We start from the raw sequence: 15969 nt of genomic DNA on the forward strand, positions 1-15969 counted from the left end.
TTCTCAGGGACATTCTGTAGAGTGGGGACCATCTGGCTGTCTTCCTGATGAGGGGAGGTGAAGGCGTCCTAGATTCCTGAAGTCTGAATTAGACTCAGTTCCCTGAAGAGTCCTCTTGCCTAATGGAAAGTCCCAGGAGTGGCCAGCCTGGAAAGCAGGACCCTGAGACCCCGGCATGAGGACCCCCACTTTCAGCTTATCTGGGCCTTCTGAAGGGCTGGAAATCAACGTCTGGGCAAAGCCTTGGTTTGGGACAGTGGCTCACCACTGCACAGGACACTTCTGTCACATGGAAGACCAGCAGGCCTCAGCCTGGAGTTGGATTGGGTAATAATGAGCAGCACCCCAAGAACTTGCCTGTCTCTCAAACTCCCAGGTGATGCTGCTGTGCCAGGGACCCTACTTTGAGAACCACTGATCTAGGGTATGCTGGGGTTAATGCCGCTGGCCAAGGGGATAGGGCCCTCGGTGGGTTCTGCTGAGCGTCTTGGAGGATGTGGATTTAAACGGATGCTTGAGCCCCTTTGTGCTCGAGGCCCCCACAAGGAGGGTACGTGGGATTGGGACGTGTTTGGAAGGGACCACACCCTGGCTGCAGCCTCACTGAGGTCTGGACTGTGAGGCTGCACGGTTCCCAGGAGCAGCCAGCCAGACACGTGGAGGGAGACGGAGTCTGCGACACTGGTGCTGTGCCCATGGGGGACATTTATCTCGCTGTCTGGGAGGCTCCTGTCTCTGGGAGCTCCAGGGATATTTAAAATACTTCCCTCCGGCTTGGTTTAAACAGAATCGTGAATGGCTACCCCCCGAGCACCGCCCTTTTGTATTTTACAGTCCAGTGTCTTCGGTGGAGCTAACACTGGGTTGATAGTTCTTCCTCCTTGGAGACGGAGACCCTCAGGGAGTCCAGTGAGCTCTAAGTCAGGGGGGTGGGTGGCCTCTGCATATGAGAGAAAACCCTCAACCTTTGGGCTTCTGAGTCTGACTGACTTCACTCAGTGTGAGAGCCTCCATTTCCATCCACTTCCTGGCAAATGCCTAAGTTCCTTCTTCTTGGTGGCTGAGTAGGACGTCATGGTACACCTTCACCACAGCTTCTTAATCGCCAAGAGTGGCCTTCTGAGGGAGGCCCAGAATGAGCTCAGCAGGGGAGGAGCAGCGCCCGTGCACACCTGGCCTAGGGGACGGCTAGTGCAGAGCTCCGGGGTGAGGACTTGCAGGCCCATTGGGCCCGACCCAGAGGGGCTGCCCCGCCACCTGGAACTGGGACTGTGGAAGGAAACAGCTCAGAGCAATGGCACCTCAGGGCTCCTGCAACACGCGCTCCCCGCGGGCTTCACCTCAGGGCTGGGATGCGGAGCTTTGGGGGTCGTGTTGAAGGGTCACTGGATTCCAGGAGAGGCTACCCCACAGGGAGGTAGATAGGCCGGATGGCTAGTTGGTCTGGAGGAGGTAGAGGGAGCCAGAACGAGGCCTGGCAGACAGGCTTTGTGAGGTTCTGGTCCAGATGTGGAATATCAGGGGTAGGGAGCATGGAGTGTGTGGGGGAAGCAGATCAGAGAGTGGAAGGATTTGGACTTGGTTCATTCATCTGGTGTTTGACATGCTGGTGGAAATGTCCAGTGGGTGGTGGGCAGATGGGGCCCCGAGTTCAATTCGAGAGTCAGTGGTGGGAGATGGCATGTGCAGCCATGGGGCTGGGTGCGATTCCTTGGTCACAGCTGCAGGTGCAGCAGGAAGAGGCGGAGGCCCAAGCCCTGGGTCCTGCGAGGGTGGGAGGTCAGGTGGAGCAGAGGGAGCAGCCGTGGAGGCCGAGAGGAGGCCGCGAGTCTGGGCATCAGCAGCCCTCCCCGGTGACCGCTCCTTCTTCAGTGCGTTCGTCTCCACCTCCCTGGGCTCGCAGGCGAGCAGACGGCACGTTCTCCTCGCTTCTCCCCGTGGAAGCGCTGCCTTTCTTGGTGGGTGCCCCTGGATTTACCTTCTAACCCTGGAGTTCCAGACCTGGGCCTCCTTGTTGCCCGGATGGGATCAGGACAGATCACAATGCCCTGAAATCACCATCTGAATTCTGTGTGTAGCGCACGCTCATCTGGGTAGAGGGTGCATAGTTTCCAAAGGAATCTTAAGGCAAGGCAATATTTCTCAATAATTTCTAAATAAAAGAGAAACTAAAGTAATAAATTCTCAGACTTATCAAGCACAGGAAGAGAACGTATCCTTTCACCCAGATTTAAACTTACAGAAACTTGGCAAAGTACAAATGAGCCAAGCATCCAAGTACCTTAAAAATATTCCCACTGGGGAAAGCAAAAGCGACCCTTGAAACAGAAACGCAAGGAAACCAGCGAGCAGAGTGCACTTGCCCTGGGTGTCTGTCTATGCCCTTAGCTGCGGGTAAGAGAACTGGCGAATCGTCCAGTCACTTACCCCAGGAGCGAGGCCTAAAACTGGGTAAGAGCCCAAATAATAAAACCCTCCTTGAGGAGGGCACGGGCTACCTTCTGCAGCGACTGCCTTCCTCCTTAATGTCAGCAGTAGCCCCCGAACCAGAGGGGGAGCCACTGTCACTTGGGGTTGCTCAGAAACAAAGCCCACCCGGCGCATTGCATTCCCATCCAGTGAGTACACGCTCACACATTTAAGACTGCAAAAGAGACCAGGGTGGTGGGAGATAGTTTTAGAATCAGGTGTATTTTCCTGTTGGAAAATGCTCTTGATAAGCCAAGCATGCTTGTGTCCCCCCACCCGCCACCGCAGGGCAGAGAGGATACTTACCATTCCTTTTGTAGTAAACCATCATGAGTACAGATGATCCCAGTGGAGTGGGGAGCAGGGGTTATTTCAGAGTTGCCCCTCCAGTACCCGGGACATCATGCTCAGGTTCCCTAGGGAGCAAAAAAACGGTGGGTCCAGAGCACACAAGGAGACAGGAAGGGGAACTCGCTTCCGATGTGGCTTTTTAAAGGACACGTGTTGGTTGAACTTGGGAAAGCCCTTCTTTCTGGGCTTTGGGAAGAACATGGTGTTTTGTGAGCCCTGCAGCAGGCCCTGGGGACCCTGGAGAGGAGCTGGAGGAGCTGAGAATATTCACCCCCCAGCTGCCCCAGTCTGAAATGGACACCCCTGGTCCAGCTGTGAGTGCCCGGTCCTTCGGGGCTTGGATGATTAGGGCCCAGTCACACATTGACTGGGGAGAGTGGGAACTTGACAGAAGCCAGTTTCGGTTTGCTGAAGACAAAGGCTCCTTAGAGGGTGAAATGGAGCCGATGGGTGCCCCAGGGATGCTTGCGCACTGTGGCTCCTGTCTGAGAGGGATGCCCACCTGGGACAGTGGGGGGATTCCCCAGGTGTGCTGCATCTCCAGGAGCTTCTTTGAGTCTCCCAGATTTTGCTGAGAAAGAGCTGGTGATAAACATTCCAAAATAGCTGGAAGAAGGGAGAGATGCGGTGGGTGTTGAGACAGACCTAGGATTGCTCTGTTTTGGCTTTTTAAGTTAGCGCCATGAGACGTCCCACGGCCTGCACCAGACTTCTCCAGAACCTCATGCAAGTGCACCCCAGGGAGGCTTAGGCTTTCTTTATTTAGGAAACATTAGTTTTGACAATGTTTTCCAAACACGCCACCCTTTCACAGCTTTCCAGTTCTGTACTGCAGCCAGATGCATCTCAAGACTTAGCGGGCTGTTCTTGTGGCACTGGGGGAGGGGAGGTCTGAGGGTGGTGACTGTGAAAGTCCTCGGTCCTTCTCACCTGGAAGTGTGTTTCAGCCACAACCTCTGCTGGTGAGAGGGGCAGAGACCACCCCCATGGAGGGCGGTCTTGTCAGTCAACGAGAGCCCGCCCTCCCTGGGGTCCACATGGGGGGAGCCCCGCAGGCTCCAGACACCAGGCCGGTATTCTGCTGAGCTCTTCAGGGACATGAACTTTTCATATACAATGCTTGTAACGAAGCCACAGAGTAGACATCATTGAGTGCACTCTTGGATGAAGGATCTGGGTTTTAGAGAATTGACATGACTTGCCCAAGCTGCCTTGTGACCAGAGGTAGGGAGACTTCAACCGCCCTGTGTGGGCTGTGGCCTTGCTGTGACCACTGTGCCCGCATCCATCATCGGGCCCTTGCAGTGACCCGGCTTGCCCCTGCCGCACAGCTCCCGAGTGACAGGCCCACTGGCCCGTGGGCTCTGCTCTCCAGGGTCCTACTTGTAGCGTCCTTTAACTGCTACTCCTGAGTGGCATCTTTGAGTCACTATAACTGCATCAGAGCAGACAGACAAGCCCTGCCTGGCACGGGCAGTCTGTGCTGTGCTCAGTGCTTCATCAGAGGGCTCGAAGGCAAGAGTCCTGTAGCCTCCACCTAGCCCAGGCCTGGAGGCCCCCGAGGGCCCACCCCTCTCCCCCCCCTCTCCCCCCCCCCCGGCCCCTTGCTGGGGACAAACCCAGGGCCTCATTCATGCTAGGCAAGTGCTCTACCACTGAACTACACCACAGCCCCCGCCTTTTGAGTCCATGAGGAATTACTTGGGGAGAGTTGAAGCCAAATCTGGAGTAAACTGACGATAAGAGAAAGCAGACCATTCCTGACTCTCTGTTAGTAAACCAGCGAAGATGTGATTTCTGTCTTGTTTGGCTTTTCCATCTCCAGGTGCTGCCTGTGCAGTTGTTTTATTTTTTCTGCAAAATGATCCCCTTATTTCAAGGAGCCCACCACCTCCATGCCAGGAGCACCATAGGAGTTTTCAAAGGCATATTGCTCTATTGGGGTAAAAATGAGTTATCCTTCATGCTGTTTCTCTCTGAAATAAAAGCTCAGTGAGTGTGAGAAACGATGCTGGGACTTTATATGGAAAACCTCTGATGCTCACAGCACCCTTGCAGGCAGGGGTAACCTTCACATCACAGCTGAGGACACATGAGGTCAGAGAAGTTAAGCCGTCTGCTCAAGACAGCACAGCCAATGAGCTTGGGGAATAAAGCCTAAAGTTTTAATACCAAGCCCAAGTTGGAGCTCTTGGCAGGGTCTTCTTGTGCCATGTCAGGCAGTATTGATGCGAATGATGAGAGAGTGAGAAGCCAGGCCCACATCTGTGTTTATTAGCTGAACTTAGTAGGAGCTGTTCTGGCTCAGGCTTTCGAAGGTGCCAACAAACCATGGTCTTTCCGAATAATAATATCATGAACTTTGGTGTCCAGTGTGACCACAGACCAGGACCACAGCTAGCGGGTACAATAGGACATCATCGTTTGCACCAGAACTTCCTTGGTTTTCCCATGTCTACTTCTAGCTATGTTGTTTCCAAACATTATATGTGAGAGCTCATTTGTTCTGCCTGATCATTATAATCTCCATTTATTCTAAAAAATGCTTACAGAAACTAGGTGGTAACATCTAAATGCTAGAATCCACATGCTGAGACAGCAATCAGTGAAAATGAATAATGAACTAGTTCACAACATCGGCGTTTGCCTTTGGAAACTTGAGCCTTCGACAATTACTAACAATAATATTGAGGCCAAAGCTCAGTGGATGGAGGAACACAGCTCATTTCTTCACTTTTATGCAGAAATTGCATTTTGCTACAGAAACAAGACGTTCAGGCAATGCATTTCTGGGCAAGTATAGCATTGCTTAGGTGTGCAAAGCCAGCGTCTGCCTAGGAAGTTTTCTGGGCTGCGTTTCAAATGCCGGGAGCTCCGGGTGGCAGGCTGAACAGCCGCGGTCCAGCGCGACTCTCAGTCTTCTCTTTGGGCACCGCCTTTCCCTTCTTTGTTGAATGGAAAGTGCACATCTTTAGCTTTGTCTTGGTTTTCGGTCTCAATGAACTCCTGAAACGCTGCCCTCAGACCTGCCTGTGGCGTGATGAGAGCCATCCCACCAGCAGGAGGAAGCCAAGGCAGAGTTGCCCGGGGGAGACCCCACGGGGGCCATCATGAAGATGCGTGTGGGCTGTTTTCAGGAATGATGAAAAGCCCACAACCAACTGCGGCTGCCTTCTCAGCAGCAGGCCAGGTCCTGAGATGCGGTGCATGACGCGGTGCACCAGGATCCGGCCTTGCTTTCCGTTTCAAACCCTGCTGGCAAAGTTACGCTTCACGCATCACCCTGACCCCAGCCCCTCCTCAGCTTCCCTACCTGCACCCAGATGTAGACTGGAAAGGCCTCAGAGCCCAGATCACTAGTAGGCTAGAAGCATTAATTACGTCTATAGCTGAGGTTATAACGGGCTGCAAAAATCTCCTGCTGTAATTGGAATATAGATTCAACACTTTTATTGAATGTCAAAGCACATTATTCTGCACAGCTGCTAGAGAGGCAGCCTGAACTGATGCTTCTCTTCCATGACAAACACCTATTAAGCAGTCAGCACAAACTCTTCCCTTACAGCCTCTGACATCACCCTCAGGGCAGGCGGACACTGCACAGCAATTGCTGAATTGCGTATGAAAATTATAGTTTTATTGTCTACACAAGTGAAGGTTTAACTCCAACTCCTGCCTCCATCTGAGCTGTATAAAGAAGCAATTCTTCTCCTAGAACAAATAAGCACAGTACACTATTGTAATCTAAGAAACAGGCACTATTTATGTATCGGAAAGCCTTGCTCTCAATAGGGCGAACAGTCCAGTGGCCCATGAGCCACTATTCTAGCAGCTGTAGAAAGAAAGCGTAGAAGTCACTAGTAATGAGATGCTAAAAGCGGCAGAGACAGATGACCGCGGCCCCAGGGAAGCCTGGCTCTCAGGCAAGCTGCTCCCACCGTCAGTTCAGCAAGCACGACTCGTAGGTGGGGACCATGTACTTGATGTTGATGAAGGCGTCTTCCCCTCCGTAGCGCTCGAAGGCTTCCAGCGTCTCCTGGATCAGGTCCCCGATGTTCTCTCTCTTCTGCTGGCTGTAGTCGATGCCATCTCCAGAGTTAACTGGTCATGCAAACACACAAAGAGGCTGGTTATTCCCGTGTGGCTCCCCAAAGTCCTACACACCAGTCTAGACCCTTCCTCTGAATGGTGACTAGGAGAACCAAAGAGTTAACATTTCTACGTGACCATGCTGAGATTCAGAAATAGTGACGACTAATCAAACCTCGCATGGAGCTGATGGAAAATGATTTAACATTAAAAAACAATGGAGTTAATCACAGGTTCAAGACCTGCCGCAAGCCTGGCAGGGCTCCTTCTCTGACGTGGCACCGACTCTTCTCCTGGGCCTGGAGTTCCGAGTCTCACAGCATGGTGCATTTAGAAGGCCCAGGTATTGGTTCCTGGGATTAAAAGGGGTGTACTTTGGAAGGAGAGGCCTAGCCCATCCTGTGCTTTGCAGCTTTTGCCCACAGGAGAGCTTTCCCTCCTGTGAGCACAGGTTCAGCGTTGGGTGATCTGCCATCATCCCCACCACTCGGCATGGAGGGACAGGAGGGAAGTGCTCTCCAAGCCAGTGGCTACTCCTGAATGACCGCTGACCCTCTGAATGACAGCTCTGGGTTATGGCTTCAAGGGGGGTTTTGGCTGCTGCTGGTTTTGGAACCTCTGAGTCCAAGGGGGCAGGCCACCCACAGTGGGTGCCCGCAGGCCTGAACCCAGCCCAGCCACACAGTGCCCAGATGTGACCCCTGCGGCTGCCTTCCAGATGCTCTAGGAGAGGAAGTGCTGGGGCAGCGTGCAAGGCCCCATAACCTGCATCTGAGACCCTCGAGCTACTCTGCAAACTCGGGCCATTTGGAAGCCAGACTCCTGACAGCACCCAGCCTGTGAGGTGTCTGGAGGAATTGCTGAGACTCTGGGAATCCAACAGAACGCCCCCTTCGCTTCCATTCACACCATCAAACCCCCACGTTTTCCTCTCTACACTTGCACACCTTCTGTGGCATTCGGCTCGAGAGGCCAGTGGTCAGTATGCCCCTGCAAAGGTGCACGGATTGCCCCCTCCTCTGCGAGGGCCAGGAGCCAGGCAAGGATGCCACTGCAGGGGACTGCCACGCAACCCGAGGAAGTGCGCGTCACCAGGAGGACTCGGCTCGTTCCTATCTCAAATACAGCCTTGCCACGTGTATCTAGTTCCAATGTGAAAAGAGCAGGGCGGAGGGAGTGGCCATCTTGGTCCGTCTCTCTTGGTGGAGGGCAAGGCAGGCGGAAATGCTACTGATTTCCAAAAAGAAATGTAGTGTGAGGCAGACAACTGTGGAGCATTTTCATTTTTCATAAAACACTTTAAATGGTTTATAAAACCGTTTGTAACTAGGTGCCCTTTTCTTTCTCACGGTGGAAGCTACCTCGTCATCACATGAGAGCTAAGGTAAAGTCTGATCCACAGAGAGGCCAGTCATGCCCAAATGCAGAGGACCTATGACCTCAGAATAAGATTTAGAATACAGAACAGACAAGAAATGATATTTTTGTACCTAAAGGCCTTGCCCTGTAGGTTTTTGTAAAAAAAAAAAAAAAAATCAAAACAACAAAGATAGCATTTTTTATAAACAAAAACACAGATAAATGCACATTTAGAAAATACGTGCTTTTTACAGAGATTGAGGAGAGGGCTGCGGTGAGGAGTGGCCACCCAGGACAGGCACCTCAGGAGGAAGGGGCGTTTGGCTTCTTTGGTTACAGGTGGGAGAAGAGCTGCTCAGCAGGAGAGCCCTGGCGACAGAGGAGAGGAAGGAGACCCCTGCACAGGGAGACGCCAAGGGAAAGACACCTCGGCATTCCAGGATGCGGGGGAATGGGAGGGATGTCCCAGGGGGTCTTTGGCTGCTCTTGGGGTCCCTCCTCCTCCCTAATCCCAGTCCTGATGAGCTCCTGCTCATGGTCCCTGGAGTTCTTAGGGAGAGGGAGGCTCCATCGAGGTTTGTGGAGGACAGAGGAGCCCAGGCACCCGAGGGCACGTGGGAAACACTGCCCCAGGAGGCCGAGCTGGGCCGGCCTTGATCCCGCTTGGTATGGACAAAGATACATACATTAATCACTAATAAATGTGCCTTTTGTTGGCGTATTAGTCAAAAGGTCAAGAACTGAATAGATCACGGGATAGACATATTTTCCCAGTGGGAGCCGGGGGTTTGGAAAGTCTGCACACAATGGAAATCTTAACACACCCTGTTGTTTCCCTGTCCGCCAGAAAGTAGCAACGACAAGCAACACTTTATTTCATATTCGTACTTCGAAAAAAATATCTAACTGTAGGAGTAAGTAAACTATGTAGCTTTTTTGTTCCTCAGCAGTGCATAAGCCAAATGATAAAAGGACAGTACAAAAGTTGCTTGTTCAAAAAGTGAGTTGGAGTTAAAATACTTGGCGGTTGCAGAATATGTATCACTGGGGCAGAAAAAAGACCACAGAGAGACAGCAGGCCCCTCATTTTGTATGCCTCAGTGATGACACTGCATAGTTCAGTGTTAAACTCTGTTGCGAGGCAGGTGAGTAATGGGATCTTCATTTCAAAACTGCGATACTGTCAGTTTCTTCGAGAACTTGAAATTGAGGTGATTAGTTTGAGCTCACCATTTTAAATACACATGACGCTGTTGGAAAATATGTTTGTGAAAATAGGACACTTTTAAAAAAAGCCAACCAGATGGTTATTTACAATTGTCAATTCTGATTAGGAAGGTGACATTTCAATTTAGGAAGCTAGGAGTCTATTTTATGTTCAGCACCTAGAAAGATATGTTGATGATGGAAAAGATATGTTTTATTTATAGCCGAACAAATAAGGCTATAGCAAGCGTTTAAACCAGATTTTGTGCTTCCATCAGGATGATATGCAGACAGAGAAGAACAAGGGGCTCAGGGCCTGTTCTTGTAGGTAGAGGGCATGAACTACCACCAGGTTAAAAGTTACTTTAAATGCAGTTATCACTCTGAATGTTGAATTTCCTGTGCTGTTTAAGCATTGCATTGAAGCATCAAAAATATGCAAACTCTTTGTCTATCTAAACCTTTTTGACCTGTCCTAACCTGGATGCTTCTGTCTCTGAAGCCTTTTGGGTCAGAAGGAGGATGTGTGTGTCCTAGCCCTATCCTCTGACGGCATGCTCCTGGTGCATAACCCAGCTCAGGCCTGCCAAGTGACCATCGTGACACCTTGTCCCAAGGACCACCACAGGGGACTCTTAGATAAGCTGCGTTCACATTTCACCAAGTTATCTGAGGCTTGGTGGATGCAGGCCAGCTGCAGACGGGGATCATGTAGGATTTGGGTGAATATTGTAGCCTCTGGAAGCCTCATTCTTTTCCTTTATTATTTGCTATTTCAGGAAAAGGAGAAAAACAAAGGCAAGGGAAGCGAAGCCAGAAAGAAGGACAATATGGTGGCCAGAGCAGCCTTCCCAAGCCAGGGCCAGTCCCTGGTGCAGAAGCATTTCTTCTGGGTGGACAGCCTGGCCATGGCGGTGACTGTGACTGCGGTCACACATGCTCTCTGCAGACTGGGTGCTCTGCTGGGCCTTGCCCCTGCGGCCTGCATCTCCCTTGGTGCTTGGCTCGCCACCGGGACCTGTGCCTGGGGAGAACTCTGACCCATTTGTTTTATCCTGACGCTGGAGCCTCTTATCTCCGAGACAGGAAAAGCAGTAAATAACATGTGGACGGCCCTGGGAGGCTCAGGGACAGCGTAAATCAAATTTGGACTTTTCTGACTCTGATGCCTTTTGGAAAGATACTCTTATATGGCAAACGTATAGACATTCTTATGAATAGTAATACACATGCACTTATTTGGAAATAAAAGCCTTATTGAAGTTATTGGAAACACACATGAAACAATTAAATGCTAACTTCAAATTGCTCACACAAAATACCTGAGGTGGTGTTCATTTCATACCAAGCACATGAAGTAATTTATGAAATCTATTTGTACTTTCTGACATTAGCTAAGAAAATAAACAGGCCTGATCTCAGGAAGGAAGCACTTCCGTTCATGTTGACAATGCCCTGGGGGAGGTGGCAGCATGGCTCTGGAGAGGGCCAAGCCCACAGGTCATTAGTCGGCAGGGCTCTCCTGTCTGTCCCCTCCACACAGGTTTAAAGGAAATACCACTGGGAAGTGAGAACCCCTGCATGGACAGGGAACGGCAGGGACAACTTGGGCACCCTACTGGTGTGGTCACCCTCTTCCCTCGCCAAGCCTCTAAGTGCTGCTCTGTAAGGTAAACCGCCAAGCCCAGTAACCAAAGAAGGCCCATGTTGCCTGCTAAGGACACAATAGCATTTCACATAACCAGAGAAATTAGGAAAGCCTCGGAGGAGTGAGAGGGTGAGTAAGCAGACAGCCGCTCCGTGGCCTGGGGCAGCACCCGACAGGCAGGCCCCTTCAGCGCACCCAAGGGGGATCCAGCCCTCCAGCCGGGCTTTGAAGTTAACTGCTGCTCAGGCACATGGCGTGCGACACCCTCTTGGCCTCTGCCTTCCTCCGGCCACCTGTGGGCAGTGGGGGTTGTCACACGTAGGCTCTTTGCACACAGAACTTGAAAGTGAGTCTAGGCTGGTCCAGGTGGAAGCTGTTCTTCCTTGAGAGCTTCATCATCGTGCAGCAAACTGCTGAAGTGCCTTTGCCATGCCACCTTCCGGGGCGTCTGGTGCACCCCGTGGCTGATCAAACTCTGGTGCGCGGTGCTTGCCCATTGGGGCTGGGTGAGCTCAGTGCAGCAGGGTGGAGAGGAATTAAGAAAGACCAAGGGAAGAGGCACAAGCACTTCTTTTTGGACCAGAAAGGTCATTTTTCAGATTTCAGATTCTAGACTAAGAAACACCAAGCCTCTGAAGCCCGACTGGAGGACTTTCCCTTGAGACCTGATGGCACTAGTCACAGCTGAGGCTGCCTCCTTCCTTACTGGATCATGGTGATGACATGGGGCAGAGCAAGTGAGTCCCAGGGCCCAGGTCTCGACAGGTATGTGCAGGAGAAACCTACTGCAGACATCGCACGGAACCAAATTGCAGATTCTCTGCTGGGTGATTCAAGGGAGTTTTCTCTTTGCATTTGGTGATTAGCAGTCAGAAGATTGAGGTGGCCAGAACAGCAATTCCCTGATTGTTCTAACTGATATTTAAACATATACATCTGTTTTCATGCAGTAAAAATTTAAGAAGTAAAAATTTTTTAAGAAGATAACTCTTGCCATTTAAAAAAGATGTCATTAAAAAGATAACACAATGTTTGTGAGGTCAGATATGGCTACTTTAGTTTTTTCCTTTTAATTTGAATTAATAAAAGAGGAAAAGAAGATCCTGGCTATGTTTTGTCTTTTAAGCTATCTTCAGTTCCAATACCATAAAGGGCTGACATTTGTTTAAGCAGAAATAGCTGTTTATTTGGAGTTAGCTTGGATTCAGTTTCCTTTGTAGAAACATGTTTGCCTGTTCTAGAATAAAGCTGCATGGATTTTCTTCCAGGAAGCTTGGGTGATCACAGGGAATGCAGCTGTGAACCCCACTCTGGCCTTTTCTGGAGGTGAGAGGATGGAGAGGAGAGGACAAGGCGGGGCATGGAATCTAGGACAGAACTCGTTTTTCTACATTGAGTATAAGAAGAAGGCTTTGGGGAAAATGTTATGAGGTTATCTGCTTTTAGAAACCTAAAGAAATCACTTTCTTTATTTAGTTTTGCTGTTGCTTTGAGGGAACTGACCTTTTCCCCTCTCAATCTTAACACGTCACCCCACTGGGAATTCTGGGTGTTTCTGTCTTGGGGTCACGCTTAGCCACTGCTTCCTTGGCTGACTATCCCTCTTGGAAACTGAAGGTCTTCAGGTCATACCCCGAAGGATGACCGGACAATGGTCATTTCCAAAGTCTTGGTTCATGTATGTATGAATCAGAGTTGGAATGGTTTTGCAACCCCAAAACTTATAATAACCATAGCATCTGGCCTGCTAGAGATGCCCAGGGGCTTAAATACTTCAAATCTCCTCAGATCTTGTTGACATTAATGAAATTCACAAGATTTCCTTCCTCTGAAGATGAAAGCTTTGAAGCAAGTCCTTGGTTCCCAGCTGGGCATCCCCCCAACCCCCGCCCTCTCTTTGACACCAAAGCTGGGGACTAAAGCAAGAGGCCGCTGAGCCACCACCTCTGGGAGGGCTCCAGGAGGCATCTCACCTCCTGAGTGGTTCCATCCATCACTTGTGGGACTGAAGATACCACGGGTCTTGGGCCAACTGCCAATTCAATATCTAAACTTCACTGAGATGGACCATGATGAGCTCTCAACAATTGTCATTTTCCAACTGCAACTTAGGTTTGTTTCTAAAGTCAATGGGAATATTGGAGAACACTGGTACAGTGGGAAGGACACTCGACTTAAGATGAATGACTGGGAAGAGAGGTTTCCAGTGACTCAGTAGCTGTTCTTCAGTGGGCAGGTTGCTTCCCGCCTCTGAACTGGAGTCCCTGCCTTTGTATAGGAAGGGACTGAATTTTGGATGATCCTGTGCCTCCTCATCCTAACATTACTTTTTATAATATCAACAGAACTTTGGAACAAGCCCCTGGAAATGACGGCTATTCAATGGGTGCCTTGTATTTCAACTGGAAATATGATCAAAAAGCAACTGGATAATTCTTAAAAGTTCAAATTCAAGTTCTAAGAAAACCCAAAAGGACCTAATGTTTATAAAGTTAATTGTAGTTAAGAAAGAGAGCACTGTTAAAAATTCATGTTATTTGTTGACACACTACCAAATGTTATTGCATTCTGCAATTTCAGTAAGTTGGTGTGGAATTTTCATTCCTTAGGCTAATGTGTGGGCTGTTTTTTTTTTCCCCACATGTTCAATTGACAATGATTTGCCCAATTAGATTCTTCTTTGATGAAGGACTATTTTGACTTGAACTTTATACTGAGAAAACAAGAGGTCTCACCAATAATCCTTGCACAGCATAAATACAATGACCGAGTCAGTCATCAATGAACTGAGAAGGAGTCAAGTTTATGAAGCGCAAACTTATCTCTCGTTTTGTTGGCCAACGTGACTCAATGAGCAGATTGTGTCAAAAAAGGATCAGGCCGTTCTAGCTTGTCTGTCCTAAGTGATTTCCCTGTTGACTTATCTCGTGAGGGGCAACAACAAGAACACAATGTCGCTTCTGCAGTTAGAATAGCCGTGGGAGCTGAATAACACCGTAGCTCCCCTCCGTGAGAAGGGAACTAATGTTCCTGAAGGTGAAAAGACTTTGACATGAGCAACAGGGACACAGGAATCCTAGAAAAGGAAGTGAGGCAGAACTCCATTCAAGTGTAGGAAGGGTGACGGGAAGGTTTAGAACGAGGGTCCAGGCCCCGTGGGGCTCTCAGGGAAGGACTGTCATCAGCAGAGTTGGGGACAGATGCTGGCACATGGTGCCCTTGTTGAGGCCCGGCAAGGAGACCCTCCTGGGCAGTCCTTGCTGACCCTGGCTTTGGGTTTATGAGTCCATGAGATGCAGCACCCATCACAGAGGTACCTGGGGGAGGACAGAAATCAGACTGGTCTCAAGGAGGTGGCCAGTGCCATAGATGAGTGGTGAACGTGAGGGATTCCAGGGCCCACTTCACACTGGGCTTCTCCATCTCTATGAGCATTTACTAGGATTTATTTGTAGACCTACTATGTGTTAGTGACATAGTTTACAGATGAAGAACTGGCAGAGCTTAAATGCATATAGAGAGAAAAGCAGCCTGAGGGTCACACAGGGACGTCTTTGCTGCGTCGTGTAGGTTCGAGGGGTGCAGGGCGAACCTGTATCTGCAGGATGGCAGCAATAGGGTGAGAAGGGAGAACGTCGGAATACTGAAGTATCTGAACGGTCTTTCTATAGCCTTAAAACCAAAAACAAGGCCCAAACCCAGTCACAGACCAGGGGGAGTTTCTGAATTAAATTTCAAGTGTCCCTTCTTTCTGAAGGTTAGGAGGTCTCTGGTTTCCCTTCAGGGCCTTGCTTTTTAGAATTCTCCAACTGTGCTTCATGGATCTGACGTTGATGGAGGCCCTGGGACACCTGCCCCCCACTAGGAAAATGCTGGTAGTAGGTTGTAGCACACGCCCAGGGTTAGAGGATTGGAAGTTCTCTATTTTATTTCATTGATTTTTCAATGTCTTCCTTAACTTAAAATAGGATTCACCTAGATTTTCCTTAAATTGAGAAAGAAAAATTTTCTTTTCTATAGAGGAAAATCAGATTATCCTATTTACTTTATTAGCAGTCTTTGCTCCAAGAAGAAGATGTGGGATTTTTATACAGCTCTTAGTTAATGTTTAAGTTCTAATTTAATTTCTTCCATAGCTTACAAGGTCATTTTCAGCCAGCCTGAGAAACAGCAAAATAAGCTTCTCTGGTTGAAAAGGAACTACTTATTGCTGCTTTCAGGAGTGATGCAAACCTGTTGGAAATAATTTTAAGGACTTCCTGACTGAGGCTGGAAGCTGTTTAAGTGAGCAGAATAGCTGCTGTTATCACTGTTTTCCATTTCTAGGAAACAATAATGATGTCAGATACAACCCATTACAGCTTTTTTTCCCCTGTAATTGAGACACAAAAGTGAAAAACAATTTTTAAAAATTTGGATTTCTAACAAATGTTACCAGCAAACACAGATGACTGTGGAGAAATGCACCTTCCAAATTATCTTTTTTAGAACTTTCACCTATACAGTGAACTCTGACCTCAGGCCTTTGTGCATCTAGCATCTCGACAGGTCATGATTAAATTGCTGTAGAAGATGGGCCTGCCGAGCAGAAGACTTTAATGGGGTTTGTGTATTCTGCATTTTATTGAAAAAAATAATTAAATAGATAAACCCACTAATTGTGCTTACAACAAAAATGCACATTGTTCCACGGTTCCATTTGTGCAGATCAGACGGTCACTGTGGTTATTTGGGACATATCTCCGCTTGCCTAAAGGATCTAGTCTTTAAAAATTAAAAAATGAATTTATGGGTGAAGAATTTGAATAGATTTCCAAGCCACTAGCTGGAAATTTTATAGAGTAGAA

General features: G+C 49.2%; 1 protein-coding gene across 1 annotated transcript in view; it reads right to left on the reverse strand.

Moving 5' to 3' along the window:
- Positions 1 to 6247: 6247 nt before the first annotated feature.
- The window catches only part of Pacrg (parkin coregulated), a 458518-nt gene continuing 448796 nt past the window's right edge, over positions 6248 to 15969 (reverse strand). Inside the window, exon 5 of the mRNA XM_005321430.5 lies at positions 6248 to 6921. Within this exon, the coding sequence (XP_005321487.1) occupies positions 6761 to 6921 (161 nt within the window). The 3' untranslated portion in view covers positions 6248 to 6760. The remainder of the gene's footprint in view (positions 6922 to 15969) is intronic.

Source organism: Ictidomys tridecemlineatus, chromosome 8 (assembly GCF_052094955.1).
Source record: "Ictidomys tridecemlineatus isolate mIctTri1 chromosome 8, mIctTri1.hap1, whole genome shotgun sequence".
Classification (NCBI taxonomy): Eukaryota; Metazoa; Chordata; class Mammalia; order Rodentia; family Sciuridae; genus Ictidomys; species Ictidomys tridecemlineatus.